The following is a 23,366-nucleotide window of genomic DNA, read 5'->3' as shown; positions in this document are numbered from 1 at the left end:
TGTTTCTAGGGGCTTCCACGTAACTTGAACATTTACTCTTGGCTCCAGCTTGCCAGGCTCTTCTCTAAGCAAAGCATTTTGTTTAATAGAGCTTTCGTTATCAAAAGGAGGAGTATAAGCAAGGCTTTTGGTGAATGAACGGAGCTTTTGAGCAGAGGCTTATTTGTGCTGCTGTTGCAAAAAGAACAATATTGATGTTAAATGGCTGAACCAGAATATCCCCAAGAACATAGTGCGATGTAGAAGGATTTCAGAAAGCCATAGAATTTTTAGGCCTGGTACCTGCATAGTAATGTTGTATAATGTTCTAGTGAGTTGGGATTCTGCTTCATGTGTTATCTGTAAAAGCAAAGGAATGAGTAATTCTCTTAAAAGGGAGCTTAAGATGTATCATGAAACTCGGGCAGTAGCATTTTCTGAATCAGCAGGTCTGATTTATATATGGATTAGTTAGAGTAGAGGGGTGTTTTGAAATATATGCTCTTTTGGATATCACATTCAAATTGTTCTGAATCTTTGCTTCTACACTTCTACTAATTCTTTCTTTTTGTGTTACTTTTAGTATCTCAAGTGCTACTTTTGTGATACTTCTAGTATCTCAAGTGCTCTCAAGTCCAGATAGTGGATTTAAAAGCTGTGATTAGTGGGGAGTAGGCAGGGTACCAGAGATGTAAATGCTGAGTGATCATTCCCCACCGTAACTCAAAAGCAAGTTGTATGGCGTAAATTTCCTTGATTTTTATTGTAAGAGTAACTTTTAAATAGCATTGAAGTAAAAAATGTGATCGCCCAATCAGTAAAAATATTTACGTTTGTCACAGCAAACTTTTCTTTGCCCGAGATTAAGTACTGTTAGTGACTTATTTTTAAGACTATGGAAAGATAACTATTTTAAAGAACTACAGTTGTATGGCAATACGAGCTTTGTCTGTGATATTTTTTCTTTAATTTTAATTTCCAGTTTTGATTTAGTATTGCACAGCACATTGCCATTTACTGTTTTGTAGATGGCTGAAAACTGTGTATTATGGCTCGCTTGAAGCATAATCAATGCCGTATTGTGGATCCCTGTCAAGTCAGATGATAGTAACAAAAGTATGGCTAGAAAGAGCATACAGGTCACCAGCAAACAGGGAAAGACAACGGGCCTTTTATTGTATTCTGAATGCTTGCTTGGAAAGGCTGCTGATGTTCAAAGCATTGTGTGGTGCTTCATACAGAAATAGACAAGACTGCCTTTTAATAGTTTCTTGTGTGATATTAAAGCTTTATAAAATTTGGCTTTCTAAAGGGCTTGTCTGTACTGAAGACATCTAAGAAATCATACTTTCTCTGAGAACTCTTTAGGCAAAGAAACTTAATTTTGCACCTCTGGTTTAGTAAAGTAAATGTTGTAACCCGTGTTTGTATAGTTACTGCTGTTAAACTCTGTCAAAATGAGAACTTCTTGCTGAATTGTGCGTGAGTAAGTCTAGGTTCTTCTGCTTGGTGGTTGTGTGTTGCCCATAAGTAATACTGTTCTCTCTGCTACCGGTAACAGAGAACCAATAAAAGACTACCTGGCAGGTGTAATTAAATAAATTATAATAGTGACTTAAGGCATATTTCAGTTGTTACTGCTTTTGTGTTTAGGTATTTAGAAGAAATTAGTTGCTCGAGGAAACACTTTTGGAAGCCAGCTTTCTGAAGGTTTGCAAAAACTGCACTGCAATGTAAGAATTGATGCCTTCAAGAAGTTTGCATCGTTTTAAACTAACAATGTGTTTGGACAGCACAGTTCCCCTTCGTACCTGTTTGCATATTGATAGAACCGGTATCTGCTATAGCTGCATAGCTGGCGAATGATCTAAAGTCACGCAGGACTTTGTTTTCTGATTTCTCTTAGAAATTCTCTGTAATGGTCAGGAAGGCTTGAGAATATTTGACACTGAGTGGGGTGGGTGGTGGTGGGTTTTTTGTTTGTTTTTTTTTTTTTTTTGGGGTTTGTTTCTGTGTGTGTGTGTGTGTCTTTCTTTTTTTTTCTTTTCGCCTCGCTCTGAATGCTTTGGCATTTTGGGGTGAAGATGAAGCAGAAAACAGGGAGGGAGAAAGGTGAAAAACTGGATTGTGGTTTGACTGTTGCTGTGAGTTGATCTCATTATAGGTTTCAGTGGTACTAGTGACATGAGAATTGTGGTGAGTTTCTTTGATCTGCCTTGTTTTGGGTGGTAGGAGAAAGGGGGAGTAATTTAATGGCCTGATATGGGTGGGGAAGAGGACTTCCTCTTTCATTCACTCAAACATCTTAGGCTGGATGCAAACTGATCCATCACAGTAGAGCCCTGAGGGTTATTCTGCTAGGTGCAGGATCAAGTGGGGGCTGTTCTAACATTTGTCTTTCTGCTTGTCTGAAATTAGTCATAACGTTTTTCTTCAGTGTTGGGAGGAATATCAGAAAACACTGAAGTTGAGGTTGGGGGCTGGGGGGAACTGTGTGGATTTGGACACCACCAGCTTCTGCAGCCAGGTATTCTGTAACTAGCCACAAACAGGACTTCTCTCCCTTCTAGCCATCAAATGGCTGCTAGTTGGTGCAGTTATATTGACAAAACTACGTATGGAAAGACTACGGCTGGCCCACATAAAGCTATACCCATAAATGTTTTGACTTTACTTTTTGCTGACACAATTTATAGTGCTTATGTGAAAGACTGCTACTATTAAAATAGTGCTTCATGCTATTAGCTATTTTAGAACAGAACTGTGACTTTTTTGACTAAGTTTATATCTTCTAACTTTGTATGAAGAAGTATTGAACAAATACGTTCAGTTTCATTGCATCTATTACGGTACTGCAAGTAATGACTGTTTAAATTTGCAAACTCACATCAGTGCATTGAACTTAACCCTTTTGTGGAGTACTATTGCTGAATGAATGCTGGATAGCTGAGTTTAGTTGAAGTGGGAACTACTGATCATATTTTTAGATGAGTATTAAAATCACTAACGTAGAGCTGTCCTTTGATCACTAGATCTGTTTCCATTGTTGTTTATCTCTATCCAGTAGATGAAAATAAGGGCTGTGGAGCGTTGGACATGCAAGCAGGCTATATAAAATAGAGACAGAGTATGAAATACTTATGCTGTCTAATCTCTCTAATCCTGACCAGTCTTTGAAACGATCTATAAGATTTGTCACATTTGACAACTAGCACCCCCAAAGAGGCAAAGTTGCTATGATTTTGGTGAAGTTAGTTGACCAGGTAAAGAAGAAAAAAACCTCTCTGGGGAAGATGATGTAGTGGAAGTATCGCAGCTTCTGCCTTAATTTGTTAGCTTTCAGGGTAATCGGTTTGTGCAGCTCTTGCTTGTTAGAGCAAGTATTTCCTCTGAAGGTCATGGGGACACTGATGAAAACCTGACCCTATTGCAGGGATACAGGGTGGTGTTTGTAGGAGGCATGTAAGAGATGGTCAGGACTATTTCAGAAAGGGTGTGGGAAGAAATGGTATGCATCACAAAACCAATGCTTTTTTGACTTCACTTCTCTGGAAGAAACCTCTCTGTCTTTAGACAGTCACTAGTGTTTGGTGTATCATTTGGGTACGTATTCAGGTTACTTGCAGAGTAGTCTTAAGTGCTTAAAGAAAATGGTTTCAGTGTGACAACTCCTGTGTCTTGTTTATTTTTGAGGATAGTCACCTTTCCTGCTGTTTTGGACAGGAATTGAAGCTGAACATACTGAGAATTTGCGATCGCTTCAACTTTTGCTCACTCAAAACTGCAATTAGAAAATTAAAGTAGAGCAAGAGTATTTCCCCCCCCTTCTCTCATACCCTCACTCAAATTAAATGTATGTGATACCATAGAAACTGCATCATGGTAAGAAAGGCTGTTTAAAAAAAAAAAAAGTTCTGATACTCAAATAGTAATTATAAGTATAAATACTAAACCTCAGACCTTTTAAAAGCTACCATCTGGGGGTTTTGGCATATGGCATCTGTTGAAACAGTTTAAACCGTGAAGTACAGGTAAGGGAATGTGTAGAATTAGGTGAAGGAGAGAGTATTAAAGATCACAGGTAGAAATTTGGTGCTTTGCCCCTTCATGAGTACATACTACAAATATTTTGTAAAAGCAGTATTTGGTGGTGAAATTGAATGCTAGGGTTTGCTTGTCCTGCTATAACAGATGGTCTTTCAACTTTTAAGTATTTAGACCAGTACATGGTGCACCAGTCAGTTGTTAAAGCAGCTCAGTCTGGAACAAAAAAAATGTGCAGCCACACACTTTTTAATGGTTTGATATATTAACAATTGTTAACTTAAATAGGTTTTGAATTAAGATATTTTCTGAGATTAATCCGTGGTTTGTTGTTTGTGTGTTTTTTTTTTTTTTTAAGGTGTGCAAACAGATTTGGCTAGGCCTATTTGATGATAGATCATCAGCAATTCCAGACTTCAGGGATCCACAGAAAGTAAAGGAATTTCTACAGGAAAAATATGAAAAGAAGAGATGGTAAGATAGCTTTACAATTATAAAGATTGATTCTGTGACAAGAAGTCAAGATGGACTGTTATCCTCACATTCTTGAGCGTGTGTTCCTTCTTGTGTGCTCTTTGGACTAGATCACACAGCTCTGTAAAGGAAAATGATTTCTGCACTTTATTCAGAGCTTCTACAGGAAGCAGAGAAGACAACCTATTTAAATAAGTTTCTCAATGTTTAGTTCATATTGGTGGAACAGAAATAGCTTAAGGGGATGTCATCAACAGTGTAAAGTAAGGGTTTCGCAGGCTTTCATTAGGAGGTAGAAGACACGTGTGGCTTTTATTTAATAAGTGCTACAAAAAATAGATGACTTGGAGTTCTAGTCCATTTTTAAAAAAAATGGCATATTTAAATAATGGCTGTTTTGCAAACTACTGAGAGAATTTGTTGCAGGGTCAGTGGTTAAAACAAGAAAGCTGAGGTCTACTGGTTCTCACACTTGAGTCTTGTGAATGTTGAGCAGAAGTTTTCATGTAAAGTTGTAAAAACCATTGCTCTTTTTGAATGTAGGTATGTTCCTCCAGAGCAAGCAAAGGTGGTGGCATCAGTCCATGCATCCATATCGGGTTCTTCTGCTAGTAGTACAAGCAGCACACCAGAGGTGAAGCCACTCAAATCTCTCTTGGGAGAAGCTGCACCCACACTGCACTTAAACAAGGGCACACCTAGCCAAGTGAGTCATGATAGAACTGAAGAGCGCAGAACTATTCGGCAGTACTTTTTCTCTTTCAGTGGCACAAGAATTCTTGCAGTAGCAACTGTTACCAAATAATATGATCACTAAAGACAACTTTATTTTATGTATTTTGTTGAAGTATACAGGTGTTTGCAGATCAGGTTCTAAATTAAGCTTGTTTCTATTGACAAAACTGATTTACTTCTTTCAGTGGTTATTTTGAGTAAGCAGAATTTTCCAGTGTGATTGACAAGTTTAATTATGATTGTCTTTTGTTTAAATATCTCTAAAGTTTGAACCTAATGTGATATATTTTTCATGTTTGTTTTTTTATTTGAAAACAATAAAATGGCTGCTACTGTTAACCATGAGATTAGTAGTGAACATATGGGTGAAAAGCATGCATGTTCATTATGACTTGCTATGCAACTGTCTTTCAAATGGTTTTCAGGGAGTGTCTGTATGCTATTGTGTAAAGCCAAACAACCCTATGTACTTAAGTTTTGGAGGGAAGACAGTTTTTTGAAAAAAGTGTTTTACCTTTAGGATACAGGCAGCGCTTGAATGGACCTCTTAAGAGTCAGAGTATAAATTTGCAGCTTGCAGCCTTGCTATGAAAGTCTTCAATTTTTCTCTCCCTCTTCTGAATTCTAAATTTTTTTTCAGAATGCAATGAATAACTATTTTACAAATTGTGAAATTAAGTTCTATTGCTTGCATTTGTACAGTATGTGCAATTTTAAATACATAATTTTGAAGTTGCTTATATGCTGCTACCTTGTTCTTCTAGGCCCTATTAATCCATGGAAATCTGCTGCAGAGTTCCTTTAAAAGCTGCCATAATAGCATAAATAGATTGTCTACTTCATGCTGGAGGAGGAGGGTCTGTGCTGTATACAGCTTCTTAAACTTCAGGAATAAATGGCTTGTTAAAGAAACATGCTTAGTCTATGCTTCTAGTATCTTTCAAAATCAGTTTGGTAAAATATCAGCTTTTTTGTGTTAGCTAATTGAAATATTGTTTGTAGTCTCCTGTTGTAGTTCGATCTCAAGGACAGCAGCAACAAGAAAAGAAACAATTTGACCTCCTCAGTGACCTTGGCTCAGATATCTTTGCTGCTGCTCCTCCTCAGTCAACTGCTACAGCAAATTTTGCTAATTTTGCACACTTCAACAGTCATACAGGTAAGTATTCTGAGCAGTGTATCCCTTTTTAAATGTATAAAATGTAGTTTTAATTTCTGATTACGTTAGTCTAAACTTCTTAAGGTATATGTTATTTCTGTGCCTTGAGAATACTGTATTGCTCAAGATTTCCTTTAGATCTTTATAAAGAAAGGTTGAAGACAAATGCTGATAATCCTGCTTTTTGAGGTGGGAGTTGCTCTAGCTATTTTCTATGATATGTATGATTAGACTGTTTCTGCCTACTACTAGAACTTTAAATTCTTTGGGGGAGAGAGTGTGAGCATGAGTAACAGAATGTAGGGAGAAGCTGATATTAGACCTTTAATTTTCTTTCTGAAAATTATTAGGAAGAGCATTCATGGAAAGAAAGCAGATACAGAGACTTCAAGGGAGTTCAAATGGATTGACAATAACTCAATTTTTTTAAAAGAAAAACTAAGGCTTCCTCAGTTTAAAGAATGATCTCCTCTTTTGTGTGTGTCTATTTGAAAAGTGAATACTAGCCATCATGTGGGTAGTACTCTGTAGTTTCAGGAAGAATAAACAAGCTTTGAGCATATGTATTGACTAAGGATGGGGGTGGGCCTTGAATTCCTCAAGAATGACTTCAGTAAAATATATTGAGCCCTCAGGGTTTATTTTCAGCCAGAGATCTTGAGCCATAGAAGTCTATTCTAAAGAAAAACTTGATTCTGTGGTCACTGAAGTATGTTGTTGCTAACTTGCATTGTAATTGTGGGAAAGTACCTTTGCCTGCCTTGTCAGACTGAGCTTTTCATCTGTGTGTTTTTTTTGTTTTGTTTTTTTTTTTTTTCTGAGAGAAACTGTGGTGCTGCTAAGCTAACAAGAATAAGAGATATTTCTTGCAAATCAGTCCTGAAATTGTTAACAGCTGAGAGGAAGGGTGGTGGAAGGGACTTAAGGCACACCTGAGGAACTGAGCAAAGTATCAAGGCTTTCTCAAAGTTAACTTTCAAAAAAGAATGTTGTGAAATAAGTGGCTGAATTCAGTAATACAGGATAAGAATTGCCATTGCAGTGTATTTTGTAAAATCCTTAATGTAAGATTCATGTTAGTCATCTTTTTGGAGGTATATTTAACTAGGAGAACTTGTGCTGACTGGACAGTGTTGTACACTGTTACTAAAGAGGCTGCAGATACTTAATTCTTTCTTGTAACTTATTCTTTCCAAACTTGTTGCTGAATGATTCTATATTTATATACACTTAACTACTCTTTGTGGGTTTCAGCAGATGATAATTCCATTAAAGTGATATTTCAGTACCGTGTTCCAAATCTAGGTAAAATTGCACTGCATCTCTGCTGGGTAATTTTTAAAAGGATAAAAAGCAGTATGAACACTCCAGAACAAATATAATCTTTAGTCTGTTAATTTCTGTTTGAAATAAGGGCTGAAAATCAAAATTGAGAGGAGTACTTCCCTGTACTTGCTAGTTTTCTGTTTCAATAATTAACCATTGCAGTAATTCCCATGACTCCTTTCCATAAGTTTTAGAACCCAAAACAGTTTCAGGGCTGGTAAATCAGTTTCTAAAAGACACAAATTGAATTCTGAGCATGTGATAACAGAATGGGTATTGCAGACTCGTTTATCTGAAGGTGTTTTCTGACTTGTTAGGGTAAAACACTTGTAGGACTTGTTCTGTGTGCAGTAACCACAGGGTAGTGTTAACTGAAACTAATAATGTAATGTTAGACTCTTCCCTTTGGAATAAAAGGAGGGTTGAGCAGTCCGCCAGCTTTGGCAAAAATGAGTTTTAAGTGCTCATTTAAGGAGCTGTATAAACATGTAACTTTTCTTAGTAATCAGACACTACAGCAGAGGATGGAAGGACTTGCACTGAGTCCAGCACTGCTTTCTCGAAGTTTATGGTCTGGTGTTCTTGATTTAAGTCTTGGTTTTAGCTGTGCTTACGGAGGATGGACTTCCCTTCATGTACACTATGGTTAACTAAAGAAATCGTTGAAGAGCACCAGCAAATTTAAGGTCTTTCAATGTAAGTTACTGTTTCTGCAGTTAAGGCACAACTGAGTGCATCAGCTGATAGGAAGATATTAACAAACTTGTGCTGTGATCTCTAAAGTGTAGATGTAAAGCTTGAAAATTATGCAGGAAGTGCAACTTTTGATGTGTTCCTTTTCCTGAGTTTTCCAATGTACTAAGCTGGCTCTGGACATAGTATGTTTCCCCTTCAAGATGCAACAGACCTTATATTCACTCTCTGTATTTAATTTGCAAAATTCCATAATGTCTGTAAAATGAGATTTTGAAGATAACTGTTCTGTAGTGTACAGACGGGTAATAGCGACAAAAAAGAGAAAAATTTTTGGCATGTAGACTTCCTATAAACTAATGGAATAGAAGACCTGCACAAAAGATATTAAAAAGGTGTCGTGATACAGCACAACTCTATCAAGGGTAACAAGGGAGAAGAGGCTTTACCCAGAAGAAGTAAAATAGTACAACATAGTTATTGTCTTCCGGAGAATTATTTTCAATTTTGTAATTGAATACATGTGAACTTAATTTTAGGTTTGTTTTTTTTTTTGGTTTGGCAATGTTTCATGCCTTTATTCCACACTAGGTATTGCAAACCTCACAGAATAAACTATGCAAAAATTGTAGAGGCAGCTTGCATTGCCATGACTGGTGCTGTCATACTTGAGCTAGCTTTAGCCAGCCAGCTTTTGTACTGCCTCATTGATCTGCAGACAGAACAGCAGTTGTAAATCTTAACCGGTGTGCAGTGCACTGCAGTTCCTTAACTTGCTTAGGGTTGTTCTTGGGTTTCTGCGTGGAGAACTGAATTTTGGAATTGCCAATCTACATATTGTTCAGGTACAGGAAAGTAAAGTCTTTAACTTTCTGCCACTTTTACATAGGTTTAAATTTTACCACACAAAATAAGGCAAGATTAATGTAAAGACTCTTCTGCAGAGTATTCAGACAGTTCTGCTGTTTTAACGTGGGCCCACTTGCAAATCATACTTTCTGTGTCAGCTGATGCAATAAAATTGTTAGGTGGCCTGTAATGTACATTCCAATTTTTAATCTAGACCCCCAAAGATATTTCATTTAAGATTCTTGACATAGTATTCTGTTTGTGTGAGTTGTTAAAATGAAAAATTTTGTTAAAATTCTAGGAGTGATGTTTATGTGCTTAATCCTATTTGGTCAACTAAACATCAGTCTTCGAGTAGCCCCTATCCAATTGATGCATCAGGATGAAAGCATCACTTTCATTCTAAAGCAAGGTGCAATTGAATTATTGGTCTATTCCTCTTAAAGCTACTGGTTTAAAAACAAAACAAACGAACAAAAAAGTGGAATTTGGAGTTGAAGTCTGTAGAATGCTGTTTGAACCAATACAGGTGGTGTAGTAACAGAAACTATTTTTCCTCAGTTGTTTTTCTCCTTGCATACTTTTAAAGGTGAAAATTTTAAGACAGAACTTTTGCAAGACCTTGCTTTCTCGTTGATTCCCCCCCTCTTCTTGACTCTCCTGTTGTGGTGGGTTTACCTTGGGTGGCTGCCAGTTGCCCACCAAGCTGCTCTCTCAATTCCCATCATCAGCAGGATGGGGGGAGAAAATATGATGAAAAAATCTTGTGAGCCCAGATAAGGACTGGGAGATGACTTGCGAATTACCATCATGGGCAAAACACTTGGGTTGGGGAAGATTAACTCAATTTATTGTCAATTAATAATAGAGTAGGATAGTGAGGAAATAATAAAAAAAAAAAAAAAAAAAAAACAAACAAACAACTAAACCCACCTTCACCCCTTCTTTCCAAGCTCAGTTTTACTCCTGACTCTTCTGCACTCCCCCTGAGCGGTGCAGGGGGATGGGGAATGTGGCTTGCAGTTGGTTCATAACACTTCATCTCTGCCATTCAAGCCTCCTCATGCAGTTCCCCTGCTCCGTTGTGGGGTCCCTCTCCACAATGGGATACAGTCCTTCACAGACTTCTTAAATGTGGGCCCTTTCTGTGGGTTACAGTTCTTCAAGAACTGTTCCAGCATGGGCCCTTTGCATGGGGTACAGTCCTTCAGGTATGGACCACTTCAGCGTGGGCCTCCCCTCCAGGATCACAGCTCCTGCCAGAAAACCTGCTCCTATGTGGGCTCCTCTCCCTTAGCCACAGCTCCTGCCAGGAGCCTGCTCCAGCATGGGCTTTCCACAGGCTCTAGCTTCCTTCAGGGCATCTCTACCTGCTCTGGTGTGGGGTCTTTCACGGGCTGCAGTGTGGATTTCTGTTCCACTGTGGTCCTCTATGGGCTGCAGGGGGACAACTTCCTTCGCTATGGTCTTCTCTGCTGCAGGGGGGTCTCTACTCCAGTGCCTGGAGCATGTCCCCCCTCCTTCCTTTTCACTGACCTTGGTGTCTGCCCGGTTGTTTCTTGTGTTTTTTCTCACTACTCTCTCACACAGCTGCTGCACGGTGCTTTTTACCGTTTCTTAAATATGTTACCACAGAGGTGCCACCAGCATTGCTGACGGGCTCAGCTTTGGGCAGCAGCAGGTCAGCTTTGGAGCCAGCTGAAACTGGGTGTCAGAAGAGATCAGAAGCTGCCCCCATTTCTCACAGGGGTCACCCCTGCAGCCCCCCTGCTACCAAAATCATGCCACATGAACCCAATATGCATGCACACTTCTAATAAAAAGTGGTATTCAAGTAGAGTCAAACCTCACCCTCTCTCCCAGCATCCCTTGCGAAGGGAAATTCTTACACTTTAATTTATATTAGTAGCATTGTGGCATACCATGTTTGTATAAAAATGTCCTTTTAGTTTATAAATCTGTAGTACAGATGCCTTTAAAATAGAGATTAAGTGAAATAATGCAATGTTTTATTAGCATTTTCTGGCTATTAAGTAACAGAATTTAAACAATCAGCATAATTTATTGTTTTTGTATATACTTAATCTGTAAAATCCCTCCGGAATAAACAAATCCTGATCCAAAAATATAATGTATTGCATCTGTTATTCTAGAAGGTGTTTTGTGAGCTTTCTTTAGATAGTAACTCAAGTTATCTATCTATCTATATGGGTTTATTTTGCATTTGATTAAAACCATGTTTTTCCCCCTCACCCCTTGCTTATAAAAGTGTTTAAGAATTTGTGGAGCTTATCAGTTAGGCACATAATTCCTGTTGAATCTATAGATGCTTGAATGTCCAGCTCTTTGAAATTAGATGGGTGTTAACTTTTATTTTCTCCTATAGTATGGCACGAAAGGAAGGTGAAAACTGAAATTCTATTTGAAATTTCCTTGGATTTTATTTTGTGGATACACTCTGAATGCTATCTTCTTGACATTGGTATTGATTTTCCATATTTCTGTACTCTGATTTAGTTTTTTTAAAAACTGAATTTTCCAGTGAAATGAATTTATAAACACAGCCCAAACTATTCAAGTAGTGCCAAACTAACTTCACCCAAGGAAGGAATACTTTGTATATGAGGCATTCAAATTATCAGTATGTTACAAAATACTTTTTAATTTTTATTCCCAAAGAAATGTTCCGTTAGTCCACAAATTCTAGTTTTGGAAACTAGAAATTTAGAATGATACCTGGTTTGGGTTCTACAGGTATACATCTGGTATTCTGTACTCTTTGGCTGTTTTTCCTTGACCAGCCACCACTGCAAACAGTCTAGGGTTAAGCTGAACTGGACTTCCATCTGGTCATGCAGTTGTGAGTAGTCACATGTGTGAGGAGGTGAGAAGTAGCGTTAACTAGTACAACTCTGAAGGTGATTCATGAAAGCTTGCTCAAAGACAACTTTCAGTTCAGTTGTAGAATATCATGTATAACTTCTTCATGTAAAAAGAAATGACAAGGTAGGATATAACCCTGGAAGGCTGTCATGACCATGAATTCAGTTAATACATCTGTTTTTGTATTTATTTCCCATATCCATTAACATGTTTTGTTCCTTTGCAATTTACAGCGCAGAACTCTGCAAATGCAGGTTTTGCAAACTTTGATGCATTTGGACAGTCTATTGGCTCGAGTAATTTTGGAGGTTTCCCCACAGCAAGTCAGTCTTCTTTTCAGCCCCAAAATACAGGTAGAACTCCTAGCGCTTTTGATTAATACTTAATTGAAATAATCCTTACCTTTATGTTGGAAGGTACTTAAGTTGAGTTTATTTCTTGCATCTGCCTGCTTTAATGCAATCAAGCCATCTGAAGCTCTGGGGAAACTCAAAATGAATTCCTTCTGTTTGGTGTTGATTTTCTTTTTTTTTTTTTTTTTTTTCCTAATGCTACTCAGAAGTCTTATTTATGGCACTATGTGTTTGTTAGCTCTACACTTGAAATAACTATGACAAGAGTAAACCATACTGCTTTTGATAAATATTGAATTGACTCTTCATTTTGTAAGAGAAGTGTTTCAGTAGACCCAAAAGCACATCACTGTACTAAAAAAGTGTGTGTCTATGTGTATGTATAACATATGCACACACTTCAGTATGTTTGACTTCATGTGTAGAGCCTATTGCTAAGATTTATTTTGCTTTCTTTTAATTTGATTGTGCTTTAGAACTTCTGCTTGAGCTTACACTTGCTGTTTGTCTAGATCTTTGGCTGACTGACTTTCTTTTCCTTTTTTGTTTTTCTTTTGAGTGTCGTGTCGTTTTAAACTTTTTTTTCAAATTTTCTTTCTCCCTTCTTATGTTAACTTTAACCCCCACACAATTTCTGGCTGTCCAGCGTTCAGAACGCTTTCATCTAGCTGCAGTTTTGGTGAATTTACTTCAGCTTTTCCTCTCCAGGCTGTACACAGTAAGTTCCACACAGTGGAAAACTCGGCTTGCTTCATTTTGTGCCATTGTAGTATAGCATTTTCATTTCTACTGTTGCATATGTTTTAAATTCTTGATTATGTGATTAGAAAGTTGTGTGTTCTGTAGTATGAGTGGAATCCTCAACCAACGTATACAAAATGTGATGCACTTAATGGAACAAGTCATTTAAACTTAAGTATGAGACCTGCCTAGATTAAATTGTCTGGACACTGAAGAGATGGAAGCTCGGGGTTTCACATATGAACTGAAGTGCAGTTGCGTAGATCTAACTCAGATTTTTAAAATTGATTTATGTATCTCTGACATCAGTGGAGACTTCATATGAAAAGAGCGGTGTTGTGCCTTCCCCCTCACCTCTTACCTGACTGGATGTAGTCTAAAAATATGAGAACAGAGAACCAAACTGTCTCTCTAAACCTTGGCATGGAATCGTACTACTCTTGGAATTCTAGGCACCGTTTTTTGCTTAGAACAATGGCTGACATCTGAAATGGTTAAACATTGTACCATTAAGTAAATGCAAATAGTAGCTATTCATTAGACACATATGACAGGAAAATGAGGCTTCTGTATCTTGAATATTAAAGACTCAGACAAATACTTATTTTTTTCTAGCAGAATATTATTGTTGAAATTACTTTAACAGCTCATAAATAGCATAAAGTTTTTCAAGATCAAATTATGACTGTGATTTAAGCTGTTGAAGGGGTTTTTTGTCCCTGATCTGGAGACTGAAAAATATAAAAATTATTCTTTCTGATGACCCAATGTAACTTTGAAGGAAATGGGAAAGGGTCTTAAAACGTGTGGTATGGGACAGGGGGAACATGTTGCCTCATGTAATCACAAAAAGGGGCTTAATGTGCCATCAGTTACAGCTCAAGAGACTTTTTCTAACTTTAGTGTGTTGATCATGTTTAACTTAATTTGTTACAGGTGGAAGCGCTGGATCAGTGAATGCTAACTTTGCTCACTTTGATAACTTCCCCAAATCCTCCAGCGCTGATTTTGGAGCCTTCAATGCTTCTCAGAGCAACGCAACAGCAGCTGCAGCCAGTAAAGCTGCAGCGAATAAACCGAATCTCCAGTCAGCTGACAAATATGCCGCTCTTGCTAATTTAGATAATATCTTCAGTGCAGGGCAAGGTATTTAACTTTATTCTTTGAGATGCTTATTCTACATGTGTAGCTTACCTCAAGGATGACTGTGCATGTCAAAATAGTAACTGTATTTCAAAATGTCCTTTCTCTAAGTTATCAGTAGAATTTCGTATTAGTGTTCCTTTATTATGTAAGATGTAGGTTTTAAGACTAACATCACTCCAAAAGGATGTCCTCAGAAGGACTCCTTTTTGGGAGCCTACTTGCTATCAAGATGAATAACTCTTAAGTGGAAATATCTAAATAATTATTACTGTGATGATGAAAATATATAAAAATGTAAATATATATTTTTATATTTGTGCTAAAACTTATAGTGAAGGCTCTTGAATGGAGAGCTACGGTTGTTGCAGAAAACTGCCGGAGTAGCTTTCCTACCTCTCTGCCACAGAAAGATTTGGCTCTAGGTTTTACAAACTAGTAGCAGTGATACTTGGATTCAGTTGATTTTAAGTTAAGGAGAAAAAAAAATAGTTATTCTGTAACTTTTTTTCTTATCAAATGATGTATAAAAATTTGTGTTGATTTGCAATATAGAGCTTTGTTCTGAAATGGATAATTTGCAGATACGCATTTTGTTAAATTTTCTAGTTGAAAGTGATGGAAGTATTGAGTCTGGGAAAACCAGGAGCTGCAGAATTATCTGTAGAATCAGGACACTTTGCTAATAGCTAATGGCTTGTTAAACATTTTCTTCTATGCCCTAGTGCATATTTAAGTCTGAAACTTCAGCTGTCCGTGAACTTTCATATAGTTCTTGGCGTTGGCAGAAAGTGAAACGGTCTTCATCACTTTTAATGTGGTTTCTTTCTTTCTAGGTGGTAGTGAGCAAGGAAGTGGCTTCAGTACAGTAGTGTCAGCATCAGCAGGTCCTGCATTGTCAGCCTCAAATCAATCAAGTGCGTCTTCAGACAAGTATGCGGCTCTAGCAGAATTAGACAGCGTGTTCAGCTCCACAGCGACCTCTAGTAACGCGTATACTTCCACCAGTAATGTTAGCAGGTACTTTGTTAGAAGTAGCTGACTTTCTACGTTGACATCAGCAATATGCAGAAAAGTAGCTCAAAGTTGTTTCTCAAATCTGGTTTTCTTTCTTATCTAAATGGGGAAATGTTGAATGAGTTTAAAGGTACTACTGAAACCGCATCCTTTGTTTTAAATAATAGCAGTACTGTCTGATAGGATATGATAAATACTTTCTGCCAGCAAAACGTTCTCTGCACCTTTCTAGTCATTACATGTGAAACCTGTTAATGGTAACACTTTTCTGTACAGAATATTTGCATGCATACTAAAAATCATAGGATCATCTATGGCAAAAAATATTATTCAGATATTAATAACATAAATGGTGTGAACCACTTCTTTTTTAGATCATTAAAGTATTAAATACCACATGCCTGTTATAGCTCTGCTTGGTATTACAAGTGCCCCTAAAGCTTCTGCTTTGCAGCCTTTATGCTGATGGCCTTTGTTCAGTATTCTTTCTCCTGCTGTTGGTGTAGAGGACTTTTCATTGCTCAGCACTAGTTATAGTCCCTGACCCTGGCATCAGGGGCTCAGTTCCTGGCATCAGTGAATTATATTGCAGTTTGCAAACTGCACATAAGCATTCCTTTTCTGTTCTTTTACGTACCAGTAATAATTGTAAGTTGTATTTAATTGTTAAACAAGCAATTCTGACTTTACTGAATGTATGAATTATTTTCAGCAATGCTTTTGGAACAGTATCCGTGGCTGCTACTGCACAGACACAGCCTGCATCTTCGAGTGTGCCTGCTCCCTTTGGAGGTATATAACTGTTATTAATACTTTTTGTGGACTGTAAGCAAACATCTTACTAATTTTTAGTTGATAGTGCTATACTTTGACACTAAACAATTCAAAAAAAGTACTGTTGTGATGCATTTCAAATTAAGCATTTTGTTACCAATTCCTGAGTTAATGTGTTATTTTAGATATTTATGTATCTGTATAAAAGCTATATAAACTTACTGTGAGTCAGATTGGCTATTTTTAAAAGACTTTATTAAATAAAAATATTTTTAACTTTTCAGCAACACCTTCCACAAATCCATTTGTAGCTGCCCCTGTTGCCCCAGTGGCACCTTCAACAAATCCATTCCAGACCAATAGCCGAGGAGCAACAGGTTAGGAAAAAAACCTCAGTGTCTGAGAAACTCTTTCAAGACTTTCATTGATTTTTTTTTTTTTTTTTTTATCATGTGTAATTTGTTCCTTAACGGTTTTCTGTATTATTTGTCTCTAGTCTATTTGACATATGTTTGTGTTCAATGTGAAGTACAATATTTATGAATAGGCTGTGGAAATCAACTTTAACTTCTTTTTTGAGATAAGTGATGGTTTTTATCGGGCTGAGGACATCAGCTTCCTGTTTCTGGCCCAATCCTAGGATTTCAAATGGTGGCCATGAAAAAAATTCAAAATGATCTGTTTAAGATCTTGTAATACTACCTAAGCTATTTGTAGTCTGTGTATTACCAGTTGGGTACCTTCTAAGGCCATATAACCTTGGCTTTCAAGCATGCTTCATTGCAGGTTGCCCTGGAAGCAGCAGGGCTTTCAAGATCCCTGATAAGCTGGTACACTCTTTTTTTTTTTTTTTTTTCTTTCTTATTTATTTCAAAGTCCTGAAAAGCCCTCAAAACCAAAGAGCTGGGGCTAGAACCGGGCTTTTGGGCTGTTAACGCCTCACCAGACCACTTATTCAGTACATTGGGGGTGTCCTTTATTTTTCTTCTTTTGTAGCAATAAAACGTATGGTTAAATATAATCTTTACACTCATGATTTACGTTAATTTTCTGGGGAAGGATTCTGTAGAATCACAATTCCATAGACAAGAACTTAATCACTTTTTAAAAAAGAAAACTTATACTTTTCTTTAAAACACTGAACTGGGATTTAGAGGACTCTTATATTATGCTAATTTTCCTCTCCAAAGGCACTGCTTAAGTTTTGCACTTTTACCTATTAACTCAGCTTCCACAGACTTAAATCTGCTGATGTACGCATTTTAACATTGATTTTTGCTTTGTTCTAAGTTTTAGGTAGATTTAATTAAACTGATCAGGCTGAGTTAAAACTCAATTGATCAAATTCATGTCCTCTGCTAAAATGAATTCTGTTTTCAGTCCCTTTTGATATATTAAGCAGTTAAACTTACTCAGCTGTTTAATGCCCAAAATATCTTTCCTTGTTTTAATGTCATTCCTAATGGTGCTATTTTGGATCATCGTTAAGAACTTGTAGCCTCTTTAGATAAATTTCTATGAATATGGCAACTCTGTTCTTTCACCTTCTAAACTGCTATCCTTGGCTTGCAGAGGCTCTAACCCTTTGGCAGCTATACTGAGACTATGTGCTGGATAACAGAGATAATGACTATAAGTAAAGATAATATTCTACCCCTTTCTGTGTAAGGTGTAAACTTCTGACTTGTCCTTTTATGCTGAGCTTTCTTTCTGCATGAACTTTGCTATTTATTACACGGGAGATCTGTTTTGTAGCATTTATTTCAAATGGTTTTCTTATCTTAAATCTGTTTGCTGGTCATGTGATGGAAAAAGCATTCAGTACATATATCTCTGTATACTTTTATATGTATATGATTAAGAAATGACTTTTCAAGAGTGTATAAATGATCTGACGTTGTCTGGTCTCTTTGTGGCTTCCATAAGGCCTCTCGGGAGCAATGCACTCTCACATATTTCCTCAGGCTCATTTTGGTAGGTGGCCACATTTGGTATCGAGTTTCTTGTGGCTAATTGTTCTTGCTTGTAAAAGCTTATTGACAGCTATCTGGTTCTCTGCACGTAGAATTTCGGAAGACTTCCTGTGTCTTTAAAATGGAGCGGGTGTGGGCAAAGGGAGAGAAGAACATACATAGGCAACCTATTAAGCTAAACTATTAAACTAAAACAAAACCATTATTGATATCCTCCATGGTCACACTATAATGCTACCAAGTCGAGTGACTCTTGAAGTTTCTACCAGCAGTAGCTTGATGCCTTTTGGGATATCCCAAGTCACTACTCATTTTGTTGTGCTTGTTTGCTGTTTTAGCAAGTTTTCCTGTTGAATGGCTTCTCTGCTATCTGTAACTTGAAGAATGTTAGTACATTAGTTTTGCGTGTACTTTGTCAGCATTTTATGTATGTATAACGTCTTGCCCTTGAATACTTTTGGGGTAATTTTTTTCAACTGGTAATTAAGCTATATTCATTAAATATAATTTTTTTTAAACAGTTGAGCTTGCATAAAATCTAACATGTAACTTTTCAAAAGAAAAGTCCTGTCTAAGGTTTAACTAGAATAAAATGCTCAGTGTCTGTATTTGTACCGAAAAAAACACCTTCTATACCCTTGTCCTTCCAAGAATAACTCCCAAAAGACTGAATAATGGTTTTGTTACTACATTTTTGCACTTGGTGTGCTATATATTTGTTGAAGGCATGTGGAGTAGCGTATGAGCTGTACGTTCTTTATTTGAAAGGTTCAGCAGAGAATCAGATGAAAAGTTTGTTTGTTTGTTTTTTAAGTCTTACCTCAACAGTAAGAGCATTTACAATAGGAACTTTGTGTGAAAAAAAATGTGCATGGTGATAATTTCCTTTCAAGTGACATTAAGGATGGGATGAAGAGAGAGGGAATGCATGTATCCCTTATGATTTTTTTTTTTTTTTTGACTTGTGAATTCCTGTAATGCAGCTTGAAGTAGGAAGATCCTTTCATTCTTTTGTTAGAAAAACAGAGGGGCTTATGCTGCCTGAAAGTGCTTGCTTCTGATATGTACCTACTTTTACCAGGAAAAACTCTGGGAGAAGTATATGGTAATATAGAGAACATAAAAAATTTCTTCTTCGGAAAGTACACCTGAATGTGCTGGGTCTAGTAAATTTTAAAAGATTCCATTCATTTTTAAAGTGCAGAAGTAAATTATGCATCTAGTTGGTGGTGATCCAAGCTAACAAATCGGTTCAGTGGCTGTAGAAGTTGAACCTAACTTTTGTATTGTCACTGAGGCATCAGGAGACTCTTCTTAACATGGCATTATAGTAATTTGTCTCATGGAAAAAAGTGATTTCTTACCAATAATTTAATGTTGTGTTTTTGCCTACCAGCAGCAACATTTGGTACTGCATCCATTAGCATGCCCGCGGGATTTGGAACTCCTGCCTCCTACAGTCTTCCTATTAGTTTTAGTGGCAACTTCCAGCAGCCCACGTTCCCAGCCCAGGCAGCTTTCCCTCAACAGACTGCTTTTGCTCAGCAGCCAAATGGTAGGTCTGTACGGTTTAGATAATCTTGTTTAAATCGGAAACATGGAGAAAATGATCAGTCTGTAAATTAGCAATAATGGGTGTGTATTTATTTTTATATGAACTTGATAATACTGATGAGGGGTTCCCACATTCTGTTTTGGCTCTGTAATTAAGCTTTTCTGACTTGGTTGTGTGCTGTGACACAACTGAAATTTTGTCGTAATCTGATACTTCAATTATGCTTATTCCCAGTCTTAAACGGTTTTTATGCAAGAAGGATTGTTTTGTCTTCATTTTTGGAATGTCTGCAGTAGATTGGAACACTTTCTCTAACTTCATAGAACACAGGCAAGAAAAAATCGGAAAGTACTTTCTCCCTAAATTTAAATGATAAAATAACATTGAAAAAAGTGCATATGTAGAAACTGGAAACTGATTAGTTCCAAACAGTTGAAAATAAATTAACAAAAAGCCCAGCCATATTTTTTTCTTTTTACACTTAGATTCCTGATAGTGTTTAAGTAGGATCAGTCTTCCTGATCGTGCAGTTGAAGCTTCCACTTATGTTTGTGTGGGATCTGCAGTAAAGAATTCTTTGAGGATTGGTTACTAGTATTAATACGTTTCACTTATCTTTCCAAGGAGCAGGTTTTGCTGCATTTGGACAGGCAAAGCCGGTAGTAACTCCTTTTGGACAAGTTGCAGCTGTTGGAGTATCTAGTAACCCTTTTATGGTGAGTGAGTTGTTGCATGATATTAATAACTTCTCTATGTCTGAAGGGTCATCATCTGTAACACTTAAAGACCCAAAGATTATTTTTTTTTGCTTCAAATAAGGGAAGGCAGCATGTGACTCTCCTAAATGCAATTCATTATTACAATGGCATGACATTTGTAAGGCTGTTCATGTCAAAACAGCGGTACTTGCGTACCGTGCTCTTAACAGTAGTGTAATTTCAGAGAACCACCAAATTAAAGACTGCAACGTAAACCAGAAATATTTCCTAATAGGTTCTTTTCTCTAAGTATCCTGCATTTATGATTTACAATATGGAAAAAAATCTTAAATATTTGTCTTAGTTTTCTTTTTTCATTTTCCCCCAGGCTGGTGCACCAACAGGACAATTTCCAACAGGAAGCTCATCAACCAATCCTTTCTTATAGCCTTATAGACACTTTACCCAAAAGAACTCTTATGTGGTCACATAACATCTCTGCGCCTCTTGCACTGTTGTCTTGTTTCACTGATATTAGCTTTAAACACAAAAGAAGTCTTTAAGAAGTAAAAATAAAAGCCTGCATTGTGTACCTTTAAAAAAAATTATTAAAAAATACACAAAAAACCAAGAAAACCAACCCCCCCACGAGGTAATAACGTGCAAAACAGAGGGCTGTGGTAACATCCTCGAACCTGTGAACTAGCAGGTAAAAAGTAGCGGTATCATGTATATTAAAATTGGCTAATAAGTTATTGCAGATACCACATTCATTATGCTGCAGTACTGTACATATTTTTCTTAGAAGATAGCTATTTGTGCATATCAGTATTTGTAACTTTAACACATTGTTATGTGAAAAAATGTTACTGGGAAATAGATCAGCCACTTTAAGGTGCTGTTGTATCTCTTGGAATGAATGAGCTACATCATTTTAACCATTGGTATTGGAAGTCATGAAGTTAAATTGAAGGTTTGTTCATTTCTCAAAATGTTTTCCTTTCCTAAGAGCTCTTCTATTTATACATGCCTAAATCTCTAATGTTAGAGGGATACCTGTCTGCATAATAAAGCTGATCATGTTTTGCTACAGTTTGCAGGTGAAAAAAATAAATATTAGAAAAAACAATTGTGTAGCATTATTTCTGTGCAGTAACATCTTACTGGGTTAAAATGTACATATTTCTGAGTCTCATACACAGATGAGTTTTCAAAAGCAATATGCTTAAAGGTGAGTTAAGCTTAAAACTTTCTCATGCCTTTCTCGTCTCGTATGTTTCATTGTGTCTTTGTGATTAAGCTTGCTGTTCCAGCTCAAGGGAAGTGACCTATTGAACAAGAAAATGTTAAGTGAACTTGGATTATTTTGACAGAATAGCTGTGTAATGAAGGACACTGGAAGCACTGAGGAGGGTAGTTACTTGAGAAATGGTTACCTGCAAAAGATGTGTAATTAAGGGTAGCTAATGACAGTCTTTGAACAAGATTTAGTTGTGATCAGAACAGTATGTGTAATAGCAGGCCAAGGTGCTGCAGATGTAATGGCACTCCTTTTATTAAAAATTGATATCTATTAGTAAGACCTCCTGTGGAATATTAAATCAATGGATTTTTTTATTTACTGGAATGTTTCATGCCATACTAGAATGGAATTTGGGGGCGGGGGGAATGTCTGGCTTATCTAGTCTGTAATAGTAAGAAGGTTCAAGAAAAATATAACTCTACATCAGCGTAGTTGGTGATGGTGTTTTAAACACAGATAACTTGGCTTAAGTTCAAATGGAATACTGGAACTAAGCAAATAATGTAAATATATCATGAATGCACAAACTGCAAGCTTAAAGAAATGGTTTCTGACCAGCTGGAGAATAAAATTCTAACAGCTTTCAAGATAACAGGAATAAATAAGACCAGAATGATTTTTGAGAAAAGAATGTGCGAGCCCATTTGAGACAACTGTCTTACCTTCAAGAATTTTCACATTTCACTTGTTATTGACTGCCTGAATGTTAGGTCTGCTTATTTCTAGGGGAGCTGAAAGACTTGACCACTGCTTGTAAAAACACTCCTATGCCAGTGCTTTTGACTTCCGTTGCCTGCCTATGAGGGGGGTAGTAATTTCTGCATTTTATCTGTGGGGTTTTTTTTTTTTTTTTGAAGCTTTGGAGATCCCAAAGCAGGGGACAGGCAGCTTATACAACAAGCTGCTAAGCTGCTTATAGTAGCATTCCTTACTTGAATGTCTGTCTGGTTTTGTCCTGTTGGCATATTTGAAGTTAAAACAGACTTGAATTCTGCCTCTTCCTTCTGATGAGGACGGCTGGATAGAGTGCGGTGTATAGCTTAATTCCCAAGATTCTCTGGGAAATTTACTAAACGAATCACCAGCAATTGAAGGTTTCCAGGATGTTAGTGATGCCCTTGCTCTCACCACTGTTTTTAGCATAGCATAAATAGCTGTGGTTCTTCCTTGTTGATCTTACCTATTTTGGGCTAGTAACACATAAATGCAGTAGAGAGTGGGGAACTGTAGGGGTTTGGAGGCCTTGTGGAATACTTAAATATTCTTATTGCAGGGAATGGGACCAAATCAACCTGATACCTCATCAATGAGATGAGCAGCCTTGTGGAAGGGGAACAATCCTGTCCTCTCTTCACCTAAATTGATGTAAATTAAACTTTGGGCAAGGGCTAACGAGATCAGCATCTATTGAAATTGTTCTGATCCAAATTAAGCTGATAAATGCATTTCAGTATCTCTTAGCAGTAAAGTGTGCAAGGCATGTAGTTTTAGATTATGCTGCAGAAAGTGGAATGTCTTATTTTTAACTAGTTTGAATGGAGATAATGCAACTTTAAGTTTGTCAAACTCCAGACAAGTAGCTGAAGATCTTGTATTGTTTTGAGTCTCCTTTATATTGAGCAGAAACTGACACCATACCAGTTTTGTTGACTGGACTTTTAAAATAG

General features: G+C 37.1%; 1 protein-coding gene across 3 annotated transcripts in view; it reads left to right on the top strand.

Moving 5' to 3' along the window:
* The window catches only part of AGFG1 (ArfGAP with FG repeats 1), a 37,717-nt gene extending 16,190 nt beyond the window's left edge, over positions 1 to 21,527 (top strand). Inside the window, exons 3-15 of one of the 3 annotated variants that reach the window (XM_082486831.1) lie at positions 4,382 to 4,497; positions 5,041 to 5,203; positions 6,235 to 6,391; positions 12,376 to 12,495; positions 13,142 to 13,213; positions 14,173 to 14,382; positions 15,216 to 15,399; positions 16,109 to 16,188; positions 16,455 to 16,547; positions 18,097 to 18,144; positions 19,540 to 19,698; positions 20,323 to 20,414; positions 20,785 to 21,527. In XM_082486831.1, coding sequence (XP_082342957.1) covers positions 4,382 to 4,497; positions 5,041 to 5,203; positions 6,235 to 6,391; positions 12,376 to 12,495; positions 13,142 to 13,213; positions 14,173 to 14,382; positions 15,216 to 15,399; positions 16,109 to 16,188; positions 16,455 to 16,547; positions 18,097 to 18,144; positions 19,540 to 19,698; positions 20,323 to 20,414; positions 20,785 to 20,844 — 1,554 coding nt within the window. In that variant the 3' untranslated portion in view covers positions 20,845 to 21,527. The remainder of the gene's footprint in view (positions 1 to 4,381; positions 4,498 to 5,040; positions 5,204 to 6,234; positions 6,392 to 12,375; positions 12,496 to 13,141; positions 13,214 to 14,172; positions 14,383 to 15,215; positions 15,400 to 16,108; positions 16,189 to 16,454; positions 16,548 to 18,096; positions 18,145 to 19,539; positions 19,699 to 20,322; positions 20,415 to 20,784) is intronic. The other 2 variants (XM_082486833.1, XM_082486832.1) reach the window with 2 other exon arrangements.
* Positions 21,528 to 23,366: the final 1,839 nt, after the last annotated feature.

This window comes from Vanellus vanellus (assembly GCF_965231255.1).
Source record: "Vanellus vanellus genome assembly, chromosome: 8".
NCBI lineage: Eukaryota > Metazoa > Chordata > Aves > Charadriiformes > Charadriidae > Vanellus > Vanellus vanellus.
The sequence above is the reverse complement of the archived record's forward strand: the minus strand, read 5'-3'. Positions and strand labels throughout refer to the sequence as shown.